The sequence below is a fragment of the Pungitius pungitius genome, chromosome 6 (assembly GCF_949316345.1).
Source record: "Pungitius pungitius chromosome 6, fPunPun2.1, whole genome shotgun sequence".
NCBI classification, from domain to species: Eukaryota; Metazoa; Chordata; class Actinopteri; order Perciformes; family Gasterosteidae; genus Pungitius; species Pungitius pungitius.
The window spans coordinates 278,826-297,645 of record NC_084905.1 but is presented as its reverse complement, the minus strand read 5'-3'; the positions used below and the strand labels follow the sequence as shown (position 1 = coordinate 297,645).

Below are 18,820 nucleotides of genomic sequence, written 5' to 3'. Positions count from 1 at the left end.
AGATATTCTAAATATTGCTAAACTGCATTTTGTAAACTCTGTTGAGTACAAAGGTTTAAGTATCGCTATCTATGCAAAGGTAGATCTGCTGGTCTGCTTGCTGGTGCTGCCTAAAATCACCCACCAAAAAGCTCGTGACCGCGCCTTGAAAATTCAAGCGTGGCGAGGGAGGCTCGCGTGCACGCGCACAGGAGTCTTGACGTCACGAGGCGCCCTGGCTCTTCAGAGCCGCTGGTATTGCTGGCGAAAAGATGGGAAAATCAGATAGACTTCAACTGAGTGATTGACGTCAAATTACGGAGTTTTCCTACCGCTTTTCGACTGACAAATGATTCACTGTTGACATGATTTGAGCTCCACCAGACAACAAGAAAGGTAACTTCTTTCTTTTGAGAGGTTTTCATCACGGACTATTGTGTCAATGAAAAAAATAGAGGTCCTGGTTAAGCACAGAGACTCGGCCAGGTAAACGTATGTGCATTTTACATCCTCTTTTTTTATTCTTGTATTTTACCTGGAAAATGGGAGAAACACGTAGCTTCACGTGAAAAGCCGTTCCGTTCAGTTCTAAGAAAATAAGGTTTGATCTGGGTGTCACCGAAGTAAAGGCTGCACGGTGTCGTTAGAATTGTGCAAAAGGCTTTAATCGCTGTTCGACATGTCACAAATTTTACAATGCATTTTATGTTTTGTTTTTATACATCAGGTACCAAGCTATGCATCTGACTGATTATTATTTCTATTTGCATTTAGTTTGACGAGCAGAACGATTTTTTCCCCGACAATGTCCACCACGGACAGCCCCCCCTTTCCCCTCCGTAGCTAACGTTAGTTTTAATCCGTGGCGTCAGCACATCGGTGGGGAAAAAATAATATGTGTAGCTTCAATATTATTCCCCGCGTGATACACTCAAACCACTATAAACGGCAAAGGAACGATACGAATGTAATGAATGACGCAGAGTTGGAGCCGTAAATGTCATCTTTTAGCCGGCTGTTGAGGTAACGTTAGCCGCTAGCAAGGCCCGCCACACGGACGTTAGCCGCTAAAAGGGCTGCGCTGAGATTCAGTGGAAACCCAAACGGAGCATAAACTACAACCAGCAGACACCCATCTGTACGCTAAGCCGCCGAAAGTCTGTGAATGTCACCTATTTCCAGCATTCGCTTGGGCTCAAACGGTTCGCGAGCTGTAATGGCGATTTAGGAATTTAACAGCTGGAAAACACACAGCTGTAACAGGCTGGAGATGCTCATGTACCAATAGACACCATCTCTGCTTGTCTTATTCATTTGAAACCGATGCCTATGCTATCGACAGGCAATTTATAAGGAACAACTGTGTCTTCTTTGCAGATTGGTGTATTATTTGTGACTCCAGATAGCTCCTGTTGGATGAGGAAAGTCTGCCAGAACATTGTCTGCCCCTCCACCAACACGGTTCCTATCAGCTCCAGTTGAAGCGGGATCACCAACACAAGTTCAATATAAATATACTTGAAGTTTTACTTTTGGCACCCTTCCTCCAGCTAGCAGAAGATGTACGGTAGTGCCCGCTCGGTTGGCAGAGGGGATGCCAACCACAGTGGCAGTAGAGATGGAAGTGGTTCTGGCAATCAGGGGTCGGGCCGCTCCCCTCGCCTACCCCGTTCTCCTCGAATGGGACACCGTCGCACCAACAGCACCGGAGGCAGTGGAGGAGGTCCTGGAGGAGCGGGGGGCAAAACTCTCTCCATGGAGAACATCCAGTCCCTCAACGCGGCGTATGCCACCTCCGGACCAATGTACCTGAGTGACAACGAGGTGGCCATGGCGGACTACGTTCCCAAAAGTGGTGGGACAATGACGACCATGGGGAGACAGAGGGTGACATACGGCTCAAGGGGCACCAACAGTGGAGTTGTGGCCGCGAGCACGCCCAACATCTCCACCTCAGTGCCTGGCAACGCTGCGCTTTCCGTGGGCATTATGGCAGGCGATGCGCTCGCTTTTGGGGACCACCACATGTCTTCCACTGTGCCTCACTCTCTGAGGCAGGCCAGAGATAACACCATACTGGACCTGCAGACTCAACTGAAAGAGGTATTTTAGCTTTCTCAATGTGTGTGTGTGTGTGTGTGTGTGTGTGTATTCTCGCGAAAGGATTTCAAATGTTTGATTGGAGGTTGACTTACTTGTTTCTGTGGACCACATTTACAGTATTTATGTGATATTTACTAACCCTGCTTTCTCAGATTCTACGTGAGAATGAGATGCTGCGGCGAGAGGTGGAAGTTAAGGAGAGCAAGCTCAGCTCTTCCATGAATTCTATCAAGACCTTCTGGAGCCCAGAATTAAAAAAGGAGCGAGCTCTCAGGAAAGACGAGGTTTCCAAGATCACCGTCTGGAAGGAGCAATACCGCGTGATTCAAGATGAGGCACAGGTCAGTTTATTTAAATGTATACAATAGATGTTCCCCTAAATATTCCAGTTTTCCATCATCATCTAGTAATTATTATCAATTTAAATGGAGTCATCATCCAGGCTGTGTCAATTATGTTTGCAAAATGCATTTCATTTCATCAGCTTTAGTACAAGAGGGTGTTTCTCTTTTTCTTTTTGACCAGCTTTTTATGGGCTACAGGCCAGTTTTCTAATATCTAGGTAATCCTCTTGTACGCAGCTATGTTATTGTGCTTAATAGATGAACGAGGCCGTGTCTATATGTTTCAGAACTCGCTTTATGTGGTGAACTGAATGAAACGTTCCAAGTTTGTATAGTTGTTAAACCACTGCAGTAAATAAGAAGCCAGTATACGAATATTGTCATAGGTAGCAGTAATATATGAGCTGTTATCTAATAGCACTTTTGATTGAGTATTTTGATCATTCGGCTCTAAAAATATATTATTAGCCTCTTGTGCAATTCAGCCAAATGGCTCAATTTCTGACGTCAAGTGTGGAAACAAAACATCCTAAAATGCATTTGTATCTATTTCCACTTGTTTTCTTCTTCCTCCTCGGCTCTGAACAGATAGTGGCTTCGTAGACTTTAAATCATCATTGTTTCTCTGATTCTTAATGGCTGGGCAGATGTGTATAATTTGCTTTTTACCTCCTGCTGAGTCACATAATCACACTGTGGACTAATTCCCAGTAATGCCTGAGTAAGGCAGTACTAATCAGTGCGTGCTGTAATTTAAAGATGTCTGCTTTCATCGCTCTCCATGAAAAAGCCCCTCCACCTCCCACACTGGCACACATGCAACGCAAAACATGCACATGCGCACTTGAAAGGCATTTAGGTAATTACAGCTGCCATTGAACTGCATGTCCCGTTGATTGTAGGTCCAGCTGTACATGGCTTGGTCTGCCGTTCAATGTTCATACGTGTTATTTGTGATTCTGGGCTCACTGGGCTCATGTGTGTGCTGGGCACAGCCTTTCCAACATCTCTACTATGAAGCATTTTGTCTAGTCCATAATAGTGAGACTTAGCATGTCCGGTACTCGCCTAATTATTGTTAGTTTTGTCCTGCTTATTACTCTTCATTACATTTAAAATGTGTGCTGAGCTGTACAAGTTGTACAAATGTAAGGGATGCAGATAAGGAGAACCCCCGAAAGTATGCATCACACACTAAGCACCCTTTTGTAAACATTTCTGAATGGCATTATTCGTAGTGCTTTAGATGATCTGTAGCCGAGGTGTGGCTCAAGTGTTTAGACCACTTTTGTTGGTGCTTCACATTTGTACTCTTTGTGCTCCCTCAAACGCCTGACTGTTCTCCCTCCTCGGGCAAAGGGAGTCAGGATATGGGAGCTGGGGAAGGTGTGTGCAGCGGTGTGGTGACAGCAATGAGTCAGCCATAGTCCTGGGGTGGAGAGCGTGATGGAAAGTGTGGGTTAGTGATAGGAAGGTATTGGAGGAAGGAGATGGTTCCGAGAAGTGAGTTAGATGAAAAGTGTTTGTGTGAGGAGGAGAATAGAGCGTGGTGTTGGAGGGACGAGGAGAGCTGAGAAAGGGGGGGGGGGGGGGGGCAGCAGGAGGAACAGGACAGAGAAACGAAGGCAGACACTGACTTCTCTCTTTGTTCTTTTCTCTGAAAACGCTCTCAGCTGGTTGAGACCAGCGTGTAACACAGCCTTGTGTCTGTGGCGTCAGATGCCACAAACAATGCAATACTATACTGGGCTGATTGTGTTTCACCAGTTGTATATCTCTAGTCATGAAATTGAACACTGTCCAGAAGGCCCAACTGTTGGGGCTGCATCTCTCAGGGCACTGCAGGATCTTCAGTCATTAATTATGGGCTGACTTTTAACCTGCAGTAACAATATTCTGCCACAATCATTTTTATAAAGCATCATTCTAAGCAGCCTTTGCATTGTACAATGAATCAATAAAAGTGAAATCTCCACATACCCTTTTGTGAATGAATTGTAATGAAGTCCCAACAAAGTACAGATTGAGGTTAACAAATGTGTGTGTGTGTGCGCTGCTTGTTCCTAGCATCTCCAGATGACTGTTCAGGCTCTTCAGGATGAGATGAGAATCCAGAGGGACCTGAACCTGCTGCTTCAGCAAGACCCCACCATACAGGGCCGGGACCTGGTCCTCACATCTGAACCCACGGAGGAGAACTACCGGCGGCTACATGCAGAGCACGAGAGGCAGGCCAAAGAGCTCTTCCTCCTTAGAAAGACCCTAGAGGAGATGGAGCTAAGGATTGACACGCAGAAGCAAACCCTGGGAGCCAGAGACGAGTCCATCAAGAAACTTTTGGAGATGCTGCAGAGCAAGGGTGAGTCTGTACCTCGGTGAAGACGTTTAAAGACAATTTATCCTTTTCATTTTTTCATACTCTCAACGTCTTGGTTCACTGTCAAAGCCAATACACAACTGTTCCAAGAAGCAGTTCTTCTGTTGGCCAATAGATTGCCACAAAGTCAACAGGAAAAGCAGCAAACTATTTAAACTTCTAACTGGGTTTCTGTGGTCCATAAACTAACCGCTAAGCCTGCTTCTGAAACTAGGAATACTTTGTGTAAGAAGCTATAAATGGGTATCCCCCAAAATAATCTCATGTCGTGGCCAAAGTACCCGCAATAATACATTGACAAACCGATGCATAAAACCCAAATCCCATAAAATAACTTAAAACATAAAATAAATACACTAGTTATTGGTTTTATATTTGCTGTTGCTTTTTAAATAGATCTCCTTTTCTGCTGAACAGATGAGCGCAAGTTTGCCAAGTTCATCTTGTGTGTTATGATGCTCAGGTTGGCTATTGCGAAATAGATATCTTTCTACTTCTTCATGGTGACATGTACATATATATAACGTATCTACATCCTTCTCAGGGCCATCCGCCAAAGCATCAGAGGAGGACCAGGAGCGGACCAGGAGACTGGCTGATGCAGAGATGCACAGGCATCACCTTGAGAGTTTACTGGACCAGAGAGACAGAGAGGTCAACGCACTAAGAGAGGTACTGCATGACATAATGCCACATTGTGTTGGTCTAGTTTTTTCTTCTCATTTATGCTCTGATATATAACTGCTCATTAATGTTTTACACATGCGTGCATCATGTTTTTCTTCATCCGACCCAAAAGGAGCTGCACCGTCGATACGAGGGAACCCCCGAGTCCACAAAGACTAAAGCTCTGCAGACTGTCATCGACATGAAGGTGAGGTTTAGAAAAGAATAGTGAATTTGATGCATGTTTGGTCACGTATTTTTCAATGCACTCCTCTTCACCAACCCCAGGATGCAAAAATCAATTCCATGGAGCGAGGATTGAGAGACATGGAAGAGGAGCTGCTGATGATGAAATCCAATGGACTTCTGAGCTGCGAGGAGCGGCAGGAGGAGATGAAGCAGATGGAGGTCTACCGCAGCCACATGAAATTCATGAAGAATAAGGTCTATGAGAAGTTCTTTTCTCAAAATTGGATGCTTTCCGCTAGAAGTTTCCTTCCTTCCTTTCCTTCACGGCCATCCACCTATTTTCAGATGGAGCAGGTGAAGCAGGACCTATCCAGGAAGGACACCGAGCTGCTTGGTTTGCAGACCAAGCTGGAGACTCTCACCAACCAGTTCTCTGACAGCAAGCAGCACATCGAAGTCCTCAAGGAGTCTCTTACTGCCAAGGAGCAGCGAGCCGCCATCTTACAGACAGAGGTACACTCTGAGTCCTTCTTTAAACTTGGCCAGCTCGCTTTGGAACGGGTGTATTTGAAGAGAATTGACTTCTGACTGCTAATACGAGAGACTACAGAGCAGCAGTTACCAAATGTTTGGCTGGTTTCTTTGCTTTTGTGGCACAGCTCCACCCAGTGACTGTTGTCTACCTTTCCCCAAACCAGGTGGATGCCCTGCGCTTGCGCTTGGAGGAGAAGGAGTCAACTCTGAATAAGAAGAGCAAGCAGATTCAAGAAATGTCAGAAGAGAAGGGCACACTCAACGGGGAGATCCACGACCTCAAAGACATGCTGGACGTCAAGGAGCGCAAAGTGAACGTGCTTCAGAAAAAGGTAACGTTTTTTAGAGATCTGGTATTCTTGGAAATGACCGTGCACTCATTGGGTCACAGCGTGTGTCCTGTGGCTGATGATCACTTTGTGTTCGCTCTGCAGATTGAGAACCTGCAGGAGCAGCTGAGGGACAAGGAGAAACAGATGAGCAGCCTGAAAGAGAGAGTGAAGTCTTTGCAGACAGACACCTCAAACACTGACACTGCTCTCACCACACTAGAGGAGTCTCTCGCAGAAAAGGTTGAGTTCATGTCTGGCTGCCAATTGTATGCATGTTCATTTAGTATGTTTTGTATTAAACACGTGTCTGTTTCTGTGCCTCCTGCCAGGAGCGCATTATTGAGCGTCTAAAAGAGCAGCGAGACCGAGACGACCGGGAGAAGACGGAGGAGATTGACAGTAACAAAAAGGAACTCAAAGAGTTGAAGGAGAAGCTGAGCCTCCTGCAGGGGGACCTGTCAGACAGAGAGGTGAGAGACATCAGCACAGGCAACAAAGGCACTTGCTTACTGTGTTTCTATTAATATTGTGAGACATTATAGTCAGTTTTTGCTGTTAGTCTTACTTTTCTATGAGTCCTAAATGTCTGTATTTGATCCAATGTATTTTCAGTCTCCTCAGTCCCATGCTCTTAGAGTTGGATCAGCTGGAGAAGGTTCATCTATGCTTTTGTGTGGGTGTGTTTGTGCAGACGTCTCTGTTGGACCTGAAGGAGCATGCATCATCCCTGGCATCCTCCGGTCTGAAGAAGGACTCCAAACTCAAGACTATGGAGATCGCCTTTGAGCAGAAAAGGGAGGAGTGCCTCAAAGTGGAGAATCAGCTTAAGAGGGTGAGATCCTAAAATAATGAAATTGGGCAGCCATGTGCTGGCTCAGCTCTACGCGGCGCTATCTAATGATTTATTAATACGATTGTGATGCCTGTCTGTAATCTAACCCTGGCGTACGGTAACTAGTGAAAACCCCTGTTTGACTGACATCTCGTCCTGTTCTAAGGCTCAAAACGCAGCCCTGGAAGCTCAGGCCAACACTGAGCTGCCCGAGCGCATTAAGAACCTCCAACAGGAAGTTGCCCGCCACAAAGAGGATTCTGGGAAGGCCCAGGCTGAGGTGGACCGCCTGCTGGAGATCCTTCGGGAAATGGAGAATGAGAAGAATGACAAGGACAAAAAAATCAATGAGCTGGAGAGGTGTGTGGAAAGGTGCACATTTCAGGTGCTCTCAGAATCATTCTGTAAGGATGAGTCTTTTGTGTTTGTTGTGGTGTGCAGCAGCTACAAAACGCGTTATGCAATCTGTTGTCATAGCTGCTTGCTTGGACTGTAAACTTTGCCTCCTGACGGAAGCAAATCTCCGTCCAATCATGTCACTCTGGAGCTTGTTACCCTCAGCCCATTAGATGTCGGATATAAATGGAATAGTCGCCTCTTGGCTGTATTTCTTTAAAAGCGGATGTGGGGAATGTTAAGTTGTTATTAGTGGACCTGCTATGAAGCTGGTAGGTACGGCTGTAGTAGTATATATGTATATATAGTATATATATATATATGTAGTAGGCATATATAACCCACCTATTTTCAATTTGTGTTGCTGAGTATGTGGTAAACGATGAAGTCACATGACCCGTCTGAGTCCCAATGCTTCCTTCTCTTTTTCTTCCTATTGACTCACCTCCCTGCTCTTTTCTTTCTATTTACCACTTTCTTGTCTTTGCACCGGAAATCTCTCACCCCCCAGTTTGACCTACAGGTTAGTATTTGTTCTTTTTCCTCTCTCGTCTCATCCTTAATCTTTATGTTCTTTTCTTACCTTTCTCCCGTTGAGTATAAGGGGCTGAAAACCGCTGCATTTTCCTGACGTATTGATCTTTGTCTTTCCTCTTACTTTGGTTCATTCACAGCTTTTCTTTTTCACCCTCTTATCCCCCCCCCTCCCCCTTTGAGTCTAGTCTGATATTGACTCTTTCTAAAATCTCGCCAAAGCTATGGTTGTAAATGTAATCTCAGTGTTTTGAAGTGAGGAGGTTTTTCAATCTCTTCTGAACATTCTACATAGATAATCATATCTGTGGTAATATGTAAGTAAAGAAAGCTTATTTTTCAATCAGACAAATTGATTTGGTGCTTATCGGCACTTTTCCCACTTTCTTCAACTTTTACATGATGAATTGTATTTACATCTAAATGGGGAACATAACACGACATTTCCGTGTATGTGTCCATCCAGGCAGACAAAGGACCAGTCAAAGAAGGTGGCGTCTCTGAAGCACAAGGAGCAGGTGGAGAAGAGTAGGAATGCTCGACTCGTGGACGAGGCCAGGAAGAGGGAGGACAACATGTCCGAGAGCTCCCACCTGGTGAAGGTGTGTCTGTGGCTCTCTCTCGCGGACCTTTCATCAGAACCAATCTCCAATTTTACCGGCCATGGCTCACTAATTAAATTTCCAACGAGCTGTAATGCGACCCCTCTCTACTCCTGATGCGTAGGACACTCTGCGTCAGAAGTCGGAGCGCATAGAGGAGCTGGAGGAGGCCCTGAGAGAGAGCGTTCAGATCACTGCTGAGCGAGAGATGGTGCTGGCGCAGGAGGAGGCTGCCAGGTCACTGCAGGAGAAACAGGTACATTTTAAACAAACAAGAAACCACTCCATCAAAGAGATCACATGCAGCACACGCATTGTGTAAGACTCTATGCAGAAATAGCAAATGCTTTCATATACTGCGATCCTTCCTCCCTCATCCTTCTGCTACCATAGTGGTGTTTCTCTTCCTTTCTTCGCCTCCCTCCTCTCCTATTGTCTCTTTCTCAGTTCTTTTATCTTTTGCTTTTTTGTTTTCTCTTGTTCTCTCTCTCTGCTTCACACTGCCTCTCAGAAGCACTCACTCAAACCAATGCATGAGTCCCAGCTCGCCCACTTTAAGTGGTCCAAGGTATGAGTCCAGAACGTGTGATCTCCAATCAGTGAGCAACAGTCCTTGAAGGATGGACACAATAACAGAAACACCTTCACAATCCATGCAATGACACCACAATCCTGCCATGTATGCAGTTGGGAGGTTTCACTTTTGGGGAATTCATGTTAGACGTCAAATTGCATTATTTTGCAAGGTGTTGCTGGTGTAGTTTTAATGTTATTTTGTTTACCTGCTGTTTGTTTATTGAACCCTGATTAATTGGCTGGCCCATGTGTCAAGTAGCAAGTCGAATTTATCATATAGTTTGTCTTCCATTCGATCATAAGTAAAGCACGCATTGATAACAAACAGTGGAACTTGTGCCTTTTAAAAGAAATGAATAACAGGTAAATGAAATGTTGCTGTAGTTTGATGGTATCTGTGCTAGTTGATCCTTCCCAAAAGCCCACATACGAGCACACAAGGTTATTTGCTTGAAAAAAAATCACTTTGCTTTCGCTGATCGCTTTTACTCTATTCATGATTGAAATGTGCGTGTTTGCAGATGGAGGAGCTACTGGGGGCCATGGAGAAAGTGAAGCAGGAGCTGGAGTCCATGAGGGCCAAGCTGTCCTCCACCCAGCAGTCTCTTTGTGAGAAAGAGACACACCTGTCAACGCTGCGAGCTGAGCGCAGGAAACACCTGGAGGAGGTGCTGGAGATGAAGTAAGACTCACACACACACACACACACACACACCGTAGGGTGCCATAGACTCTGGAGTATTGATTCCAGCCTTCATCTTGTCAAATGTCATCCTATCCTGGACTTGCCCAGCTGGCAGGATGACTTTCTCCAATAAATAATAAATGATAATTGAGCTATTTACACTTGTGGTTAAATGTCATGTTTGTCTCATCGCCACCCAAAAGGCAGGAGGCGCTGCTGGCTGCAATCAGCGAGAAGGATGCTAACATCGCCCTGCTGGAGTTGTCCTCCTCTAAGAAGAAGAAGACCCAGGATGAGGTGTCTCTGCTGAAAAGGGAGAAGGACAGATTGGTGCAACAGCTCAAGCAGCAGGTGAGGAGGGTGCTGCTGGAATCCATGACGTGTTCCAATAGTTCTCAGCGGGATTCCACACGTTCATGTGTTATATTGTTTAAACTCCTACACTTGTCACACAGAAGATGTCGATGTCGAGTAGGAAATAGAAGTCAGGACGCCCAAAGCGGTGGCCAAAATAATTGAAAAGATTGGACGCAGGCTTTTTCAGTAACAATGGTTTTGGTTACCATCAGACACACCGTTTACTTATGTCTCTTGAGGATTAAATGTCTCACTGGGATGTAACTTTTTCAGGGAATGTAACAGACAAATACTCAGAGTATTTGATTTTTAATTGTCGCGCTCCCCCCCCCCTCAGAGTGCTGGTGTTGTACCTGCTCAGTGTGTCACTCTGTAATGTCTTATGTCAGAAGTGCCCCTTCTGCCTTTTTCTTTATTCTCACTGTTTTTAATTGACAGACTCAGAACAGAATGAAACTGATGGCAGATAACTACGAGGATGACCATCTGAAGACTGCTCCTGACCAGTCAAATCACAAGCCCTCTCCTGATCAGGTAGCTAACCCCTCAACAGCCCCCTTTCCACCTCACCCTCAACTCTCTAAACTGTCCGTAATTGATTTGTTAACAACATAATATTCGTCGATAGAAGGTTGATCTGATGCCTTTCATCTAAAGGGAACGTTGTTTCTGCTTAACTCTTCTGTCCATATGCGTGCACTAACCAAATGTCCCTTTGTAATGCTGCGGTTGGCTTCCCTCATGGCTAACAGGACGATGAGGAGGGTATTTGGGCGTAGCCAACCTCTAGCCCCCCCCTCTCTGACTCTCTCTCTCTCAGCCATATTGTTCAGAAGGGTGAGCTCGTATGAAAAGTCTGACCACGTTTGCTCTATGGCATGCTCACCTGTCTTCCATTCATCGTGGTCTTCTTTTTGCTGTATGCCTTTCTTCTGTTCTTGTTGATGGTCATCGTTGCCTGTGTTTTCTCCGTCTCGCCACTCATCCCGTGTTCATTTATACTTTCTCAGTGGTTTATATGTTAAGGTTCTGCAATGCCTGTTTGCATGCACAAGCTAAGAGGATGAGATCGATCTCAGTTTCTTTGTCTTAAACTAAAGCAGCTTTGCTTTCCTTGTCACTGAATATTAGCTCCTTGCATATTGACCCACAATAACGGGAGCTAACCAGTTTTAACGCGCCTAATCACGTTTTGGAGGTAGCTTAATTGAAAAGGCAATTGAAAGAACCACGTATCCAAGGTGATGGCTTTGTATAATCATGCATGCAGATGACTATATTTTTCATGCCAGTGTGGTGTCGAGCTTCTGTTTCATAAATTCTAAGAACACTAAAGTGTAATACTATTTCTACATCCCCCCCCCCCCACTGCCTCTTACTCTTGTCCCTTGTCGTCCCTCCGGGCAGATGATCCCCCCTCTTCTGGCCCTGTCCCAGAACCGCAGTAAACTCAAGCTCTACATCGCGCACCTGACCGACCTCTGCCACGACCGCGACCCCGCCATCCTCAGCCAGCTCACGCCGCCCTCTCACTACCACCACAGCGACCCCGAAGACTGGGAGGAGGAGCTCCAGAAGAAGGATGTCCAACAGGTAGAGGAGGAACTGACTTATTCAGATCTGCATTGTCATTTGTAGCTTTTGGAGGCCAGAAATGGAAGGCCCAGGAGAAAGTATGTTTAAGATTATCAGGAATTTCATTTCTAATTATTTTTATTATTTTGTCATAGCTGATGGATGAAACAACTCTAAAACGTTTGATTTGGGAATGAAATCGGGTTACAATGCTGGGTTTTAATATGCGTGGTTTATCAATAATCTATTATTATGTGTCTTTATTAAGGGAATAATAATAATATAATTTTGAAAATGAAACCTTTCTAAATAGGATTTTCATTGTGTGTGAGAAATGCAGATTTCTGTTCATTGAACGTCTGGTAAAATGAAGATTGATGCTTTCATTGTGCAGTTGGAGGGCGAGCTGGAGGTGTGTGAGAAGGAGAGCGGGGAGCTGCAGGAATACGCCAACTCTGTCCTGCAGCAGATCGCAGATTACTGCCCTGATATCCTGGAGCAGGTTGTCAACGCCTTAGAGGAGTCGTGCTGACGCTCCGACCTCGGACACAAACCGGCCGAGTCCTGCTCTCGGTAAAATCTGCAGCCCGCCGTCCGTCAACGAGGCGTCTGGCAGGGTGAGAGTAACCATGAGAGCCGAGCTTTGCTTCTTCGCTGCCCCAGAACATGCTTATTAACATCTCTGCTTTCCTGTCAAATGTGACTTTGTAAAAAATCAAATTAGGGACGGTCACCAAGGGTGTAGAAATATTGTCAAGTAGGTTTCAGATTATACGACACGTTCTCTTTAAAGTACACACCTGATCACATTATCCGTCATGGAACAGCACACTGAGGTGAACAGCTGACTCGCAAGCACTTGGGAACAAAATTCAATTATTTATTTTTGCTTGAAGTAAACTTAGTAAAGATATGGCACATGAGTAAGTGTAGGACGGGTGGGTTGGGAGACAAAGGACAAAAGTCTATGAGCGGACTGCCATCCTTCGTTCATTCATTCATTCACAGCAGGAACCGCTAGATCAAGCACAGATACCTCACCCACAACCATCTCAGTCTTCTACCCCTTAGATGTCTCTTGCATACCTTTTATAGGAAAATGGGGGTAAATTTGTGCCTCACATGGGGCAGGAAAGCACTTTGTGAGCTGCTACATCTAGAAGGAGCTCAGTTCAGTGGGTAAATAATGCACAGTGTAGATGCTTATTTCTATTCTAGTCCGTGTTCCCTTAACGAGAAGGTTGGACTCGGTGGGCGGAGCTCTGAGCACCGAGGAAGTGCCCCATTTGAACCAAATATCAATGCAGCGTGCTCTCCAAAGGTTTCTATGGGTCTGTCATTGTGGATGGAGGTGTGTGTTACTGTGTCGTCTGTGGCTGGGCCACTGGCACCAGGGCGAGGGGTAGAAATCTAGACCTGACCTTTGACACTAATCAAATGTCAGCTTTAAGTTACACAATGTACTCCAATACAAATATATGAGAGAGGGAAGAAGAAGAGAAACAAGTTATTCTGAGACTTATTTACTTTTAGATAGTTTTGCACACAACGTCCACATGTTTATGAGGTATGCAATGTTTCCTTTTCTAGTGGCCTTGGAGCATGAACAGAGATCAGTACTGGACCTAATGCAGGGATATTTTATTTCCTCTGTTATGTTGGTGCTAAGGCATGATGTAAGATCCACTGATCAGTCTCATCCAAAGTTTCTGCAGATGCTACTTAAAGCCCACCTGATCTATTTATTCCTGATGACTTACAAATGCAAGTGATGCCTCCCTTTATTTTTTTTAAATCTTCAGGGCTGAGGTTATTAATTACTAAATGCATCTACATTTCCTGGAAACAAAAGTCAGTTTTTTCAGCAAATTTAGACTTTTTAGATCAGTTTGTAAATAATGTGATATTTAACACGTATAGTGATTGAATAAAGTTAATTAAGTGAAAGGTGTTGTGCATTATTTGAAAAGAAAATCTAAAGTTTAAAGCAGTGCAGTTTTTTTTAATTTTGTCGTCAGGACAGAGTGTCAGTGTGTGACAGTACTGCCATAAGTCCTATAGAGATCTATATAAATACGTATATAAACTGTTTACTGTATGGATATGCATTGAATGTTTGCACAGAATCCTAAAGAGCAAAATGACCGTTGAGTTGGTGTCTTCAGCAGAAACTGAAGAAAGTGTCAAAAAAATATTCCGTGTCAAAATAGTGTGTTGAACCATAAATGTTTTCAACCCGTGACTTTGTGATGGGGAGCACTTTCCTTCTAATCAGCGTTTTAAATTTATTATCCTGAGATTCCAGTGTTTTATTTTTTGGTTGATGTCAAAGGCAGATTGAGCCTGATGGATACAAACAATAAAGTCTCAACATCCTGGACCTCCTGCTTTTTTTAGGGGAATATTATGAGGAGAAAAGCCTGTCGGCGTCCTGCCTCACTTCGGGTGTGTGGTTGGTGGATACGTGGTATGTGAACCCCTGCTGGTTTTGGATGATAACCGTTGAATGCTTGTACTTTGTCGGTCAAAACTATTTCAGTGGAAACAAATTCTCATTTCAACCCCCCCGCATTCCCTGTCCTTGCCTTAATGTGTCGTCATGTATTTTTCTCTTCTCTTTATTGAGGACCACAGGGCTGATTAAGGGGCGTCTGTCAAGTTCATAGTATTTGATTTTAATTTTGCATTTATATAAGAAATGTATTGCCTTCCTTCTGTAAGCGTTCGTAAACAGAAAGCAAGACATTTGTGAGTTATTTGGATTTTGTATGTATGTAAATAAATAAATTATAAGCCTTGGTTTCTTTTGTTGGTCTAATGCTGTGAAACCAGCTCACTGCTTTAGGTTTCAAAGCCATCACTTCACCTGCAGCTGTTCTGAATGTAATTTGAAGGTTGAATTTAACATTTGTTACATATGGTAGTTTTATTTCTCTTAAGTGGAGTTATAGGGCATATTTATTTAGTACATGTATTCAATTTAGATCATAAACATGGACCTCGAGATCAAGTGTAGTTGAGCAGTGGCTTTTTATCCAACTTCTGGGAAACTGCTCCGGTTGAAGTTCTTGAGTTGTAAAAACGTTACATCATGATTTCTTGATGCATGTGGTTTAGCTGCAGCAGGTTGATTTGATATTTGCTGCCAAATCATTGAGATAATGTTTAAATCACATAATTCATTCTAGATTTGAAGTAATGGTGATCTTATAAGAAGTACACCATTACAAGAGATAATATTCGCAATTGGTTTCCTAAACTGCACGAACCACAGATCAAACATGGTAATTACAAATGAAATAAAAGTTTGTAATGCCATTAGAAGTTTTACAAGTAAACACAAAACTGAAACATATTTGCCATCTTTATTCATAAATATCACTACTGTATGAATATAAAACAATCTTAAATTACTGCTTTTTTAAAACAAATACTCTGGCGCTATCGTTGGAAGCTCCTCAGGAGGCAGGCCGCTGATAAAACAGTTTCAAAGGTATTGCATATAGCCTTGGCAGCTGTCAATCACTACACCTTACTGTAGTTGTGTGGATGAACCTTTTTGACAGAGTAGCATACTGGAGCATCATACTTATTTCCTCAGGAATATGAAACACAGCCAACTATACAACGAAGAACGACGCAAGTGATCCACCCACTTCAATTTGAAGTACAATTTTTTCACTCAATACAAAAAAAAAAAGAATTTCGGTTACACAAGTAAAAAGATGCACGAGCCAAAAAAAACTTTCTATCAAAAATGTGACTTAAAGAGTTAAAATGCCTAACTATTATTCTGCAATGAGATTTTTTTTAAATATCTAAATCTTCATTGGTATGTGAGTCACAAAAATATGCAGTTATTTAGTATTCAGCGATAGTAGGCACTCCTGTGTTTAATGGGTGAGGTAGCTAGAGAGTAAGAAGTGTACACAGGCTTAAAAACAATGCACATCAGACGGAAACCAAGAGTAGAGTATTGCAGAGAAGTGAACAATATTCCAGTGATCCATGCGGAGTCCCCCTCCTCGCGTTTAGTCACAGTATAGAAGGTAAAATTAAGAGTGGACACAGACAAGTACACGACTGAGCGTGACACACACACACACACACAACCTTCACCTCACTCTCTCACTCTCAGTCATCTGCCACAGTCCCAGGTTCAACACTTTAAGGCACGGGAGCTGCGTTATCCTCTCCAGACCCCTCTTGGTGATCTTTGTACAACCGTACAGATCGATCCCCGTCAGCTGGGTCAGGTGGTCCGCTATCAACTCCAACCCTTTGTCTGTGATCCTCACGCACTGTCCGATGTTGAGAGTCTTGAGTTCGTGCATCTGGCGTACCATCCTGTTAATGCCGTCGTCGCTGATGTGGCAGGAGCACAGCGAGAGGGACTTGAGCTGATACAACCCCTGGGCGATGTAAGCCAGACTCTGGTCTCCAATCTTGTCACAGAAGGAGACGTCGAGTCCAGAGAGCCGCAGGGAGCCCATGGCCAGATGCATTATCCCAGTGTCACTGATGTTATCACACGACCGCAGGTTCAGGCTGCACAGGTGCGTCATGTGCGACAGGTGGATCATCCCTGCATCCGATATCCCTCCGCAGAAGCTGAGGTTGAGCACTTTGAGCTTGTTCAGGCCCTTGGAGACGTGTTTCAGAGAAAGGTCGGTGAGCTTCTGGCAGTCCTGCAGAGTTAACTTCTCCAGGGACAGGCAGCCCTCCGCCGCGCTGCGGGTCATGCCGGACAGGTGACCGATGCCCACGTCGGACACATGCCTGCAGCTGCGCAGGTTAAGGCTCTGGAGTCTGTGCAAGCCCCAGGCAACGAGCAACAGGCCGGTGTTGGTGATGTTGCTGCAGCCCCCGAGTTCCAGCACCTCCAGGTTTTTGAGGTACTGGGCAATCCTGCCCAGGCTGGAGTCGGTGATCTGTTTACAAAGGCTGAGGTTCAGCACCCGCAGGGACGGGATGTCCTGCACAAAGGCGTGACCGAGTCCGTTGTCCGTGAGGTTGAAGCATCCGCACAGGTTAAGGCTTTCGATGTGCGGCATCCCTTGAATCACGTAGCTCAGACTTCGCCTCAGGCTGAGAATCTGAACTTTTTTGATGCCCCTGGTCTGCAGGCTGGGGAACAGCGAGGGGTTAGCTCGCCGCAGGTGGAGCTTTGCTTCCACCCCCCTCCACACGGACTTGTGGTAGGACGCGTCCCTCCAGGCCGCGCACACTTGCGCTACTCTTCCTTTGTCTTTTACGTCCAGATAACTGAAAATAATGGCCAGGATCTCCGGGAAAAGGCACGATATATGCGTCTCCATTTCAAACATGGCTGCGGGCTGACTGCTTTCAGTCGCAGCGGTGGATCGGGAGCGACAATACGGTCGTTGTTAGCTCGCCGAAACTCTCCTGCCGAAGTTGCTGGCTGGCTCGGCGTCGTTAGCTAATGGCAGCTAGCATTCGATCATGCTAACATTAGCCAGCTAGCTCCGAGTGCGCCGTATCAAAAAACCACCCATCTCGTCGGGGCGAAGCATAGTATTGTGATCAATAAAACAGTGCCACGCGATATCCTCCCACGGCACAGTTATCGTATTGACAAGTGGCCGCAGATGCGGGAAACTCCGAGAGGCAGGCGTGATATTTACCTAGCGGGCTATGCTAACGCTAGCTAGCCCTCAGTCGGCGTCGCGCTCGCCGCCTAAACTTGTGAAAAGACGAACAACATCCCCGTCCAAGCCGCCCGAAGCTCCGTCTCGGTCCCCGCAACCCGTCGCCAAGCGCCGCCGATCACTTTTCGTTGGGCGGAAAGTTCCCCCCGCAAAGCCGTCAGCTCGCACCGAGCTACGAGGCAGGCGCCTTCACCTTCTGAGGCTTTCCCAGCCGCGTCCGAGCGTCCCGAGCGCCACACACGAATAAAGCTGCACTTTCGGGTTATGGCGAGTTCAGCGGCTCCTAGTGGAGCAACACGCCGCTACGGGCTCCGAGCCGCGGCTTCAGCCACGTTTAATGGCCGCGTTCAGATCGGACAATGAGCCGCACGGCGTTGGTCAAACAGCGAATACCAACACGAACCCGCTTGTTTGTGGGTTGTTTTTTAAGGGACTGAAAAGACATTTCAATGAACGTTTGGGGAAAAACAAGGTGATGCATTTAAAAAATAAAAGATCACACAGACATAATGAATGCTGACACTGCTTGATTATATGCACACAGAAAAGAAAAGAAACCACCACATCAGCACATTGATCTGAACCCTTTTCTGGGATCCTTCTTCTGCACTTAAGGTGTGATGCGTGTGTTTGTGTATATTTGTGACAATTGTGTAAATTGTACTTTCTTGTTACTTCTGAGTTTGTATCTATGTGGAAATGCACGTATTGTAAGTCGCTTTGGATAAATGACATGTAATGTAATATTATATGCATGTGTCCATCAGTGTTCATTTTAGCAGCTATTTTTGATTTAGTCTTTAGATAAACATGTTAGTTTAGTTAATGTTAGTTTTAGTCACTTTTAGTCATACCCTAATGCTAACACACATTTTCCCAACTACCCATCTGCATCCATTTAGCTATATATATATAATGTATTATACATGGAACTGTTCTACTTTTCTCTCTTATTTCTGACCAAATTCCTCTTCTGTTTTTTTGTTCCCTTTCACCAACTCATAAATATAATTAAAAAACAAAACATAAAAGTCAATAGTGAGAGTTACAGGACTTGCATAGAAGACGAG

At 44.9% G+C, this 18,820-nt stretch overlaps 2 protein-coding genes across 10 annotated transcripts; one reads left to right on the top strand and one right to left on the bottom strand.

Annotated features, from left to right (window-relative positions):
- Positions 1 to 184: 184 nt before the first annotated feature.
- LOC119195749 (ELKS/Rab6-interacting/CAST family member 1-like) lies at positions 185 to 14,880 on the top strand. Of its 9 annotated transcripts, none has more exons than XR_005114238.2 (21): positions 187 to 375; positions 1,357 to 2,082; positions 2,235 to 2,423; positions 4,494 to 4,785; positions 5,348 to 5,475; positions 5,603 to 5,677; positions 5,758 to 5,913; positions 6,004 to 6,171; positions 6,357 to 6,524; positions 6,627 to 6,764; positions 6,854 to 6,994; positions 7,216 to 7,356; positions 7,523 to 7,716; positions 8,264 to 8,275; positions 8,753 to 8,888; positions 9,013 to 9,144; positions 9,986 to 10,146; positions 10,353 to 10,500; positions 10,945 to 11,040; positions 11,259 to 11,343; positions 11,914 to 12,050. XR_005114238.2 is itself a non-coding variant. In XM_037450957.2 (21 exons), the coding sequence occupies exons 2-21, from the start codon at positions 1,540 to 1,542 to the stop codon at positions 12,611 to 12,613; spliced, it is 3,342 nt and encodes a 1,113-aa protein (XP_037306854.2). In that variant the 5' UTR covers positions 187 to 375; positions 1,357 to 1,539; the 3' UTR covers positions 12,614 to 14,880. The 9 variants fall into 9 exon arrangements, 7 of the variants coding, with proteins under 7 accessions (XP_062418862.1, XP_037306850.2, XP_037306852.2 ...); XM_037450957.2 differs by lacking the exon at positions 11,259 to 11,343 and adding an exon at positions 12,476 to 14,880 and having other exon boundaries at positions 11,914 to 12,099; XR_005114237.2 differs by having other exon boundaries at positions 186 to 375; positions 5,758 to 6,171.
- Positions 14,881 to 15,432: 552 nt separating this feature from the next.
- On the bottom strand, positions 15,433 to 18,076 carry LOC119195750 (F-box/LRR-repeat protein 14-like). The gene has a single exon (XM_037450959.2). It carries the CDS (start codon positions 17,406 to 17,408, stop codon positions 16,197 to 16,199), a length of 1,212 nt encoding a protein of 403 aa, XP_037306856.1. The 5' UTR covers positions 17,409 to 18,076; the 3' UTR covers positions 15,433 to 16,196.
- Positions 18,077 to 18,820: the final 744 nt, after the last annotated feature.

Coding starts and splice junctions, on each gene's coding strand:
- LOC119195749 (XM_037450953.2), top strand. CDS start 1,540: ATGTACGGTAGTGCCCGCTCGGTTGGCAGAGGGGATGCCAACCACAGT. Junction 6,172..6,356: donor CCGCCATCTTACAGACAGAG/GTACACTCTGAG, acceptor TCCCCAAACCAG/GTGGATGCCCTGCGCTTGCG. Junction 7,357..7,522: donor TGGAGAATCAGCTTAAGAGG/GTGAGATCCTAA, acceptor TCCTGTTCTAAG/GCTCAAAACGCAGCCCTGGA.
- LOC119195750 (XM_037450959.2), bottom strand. CDS start 17,408: ATGTTTGAAATGGAGACGCATATATCGTGCCTTTTCCCGGAGATCCTG.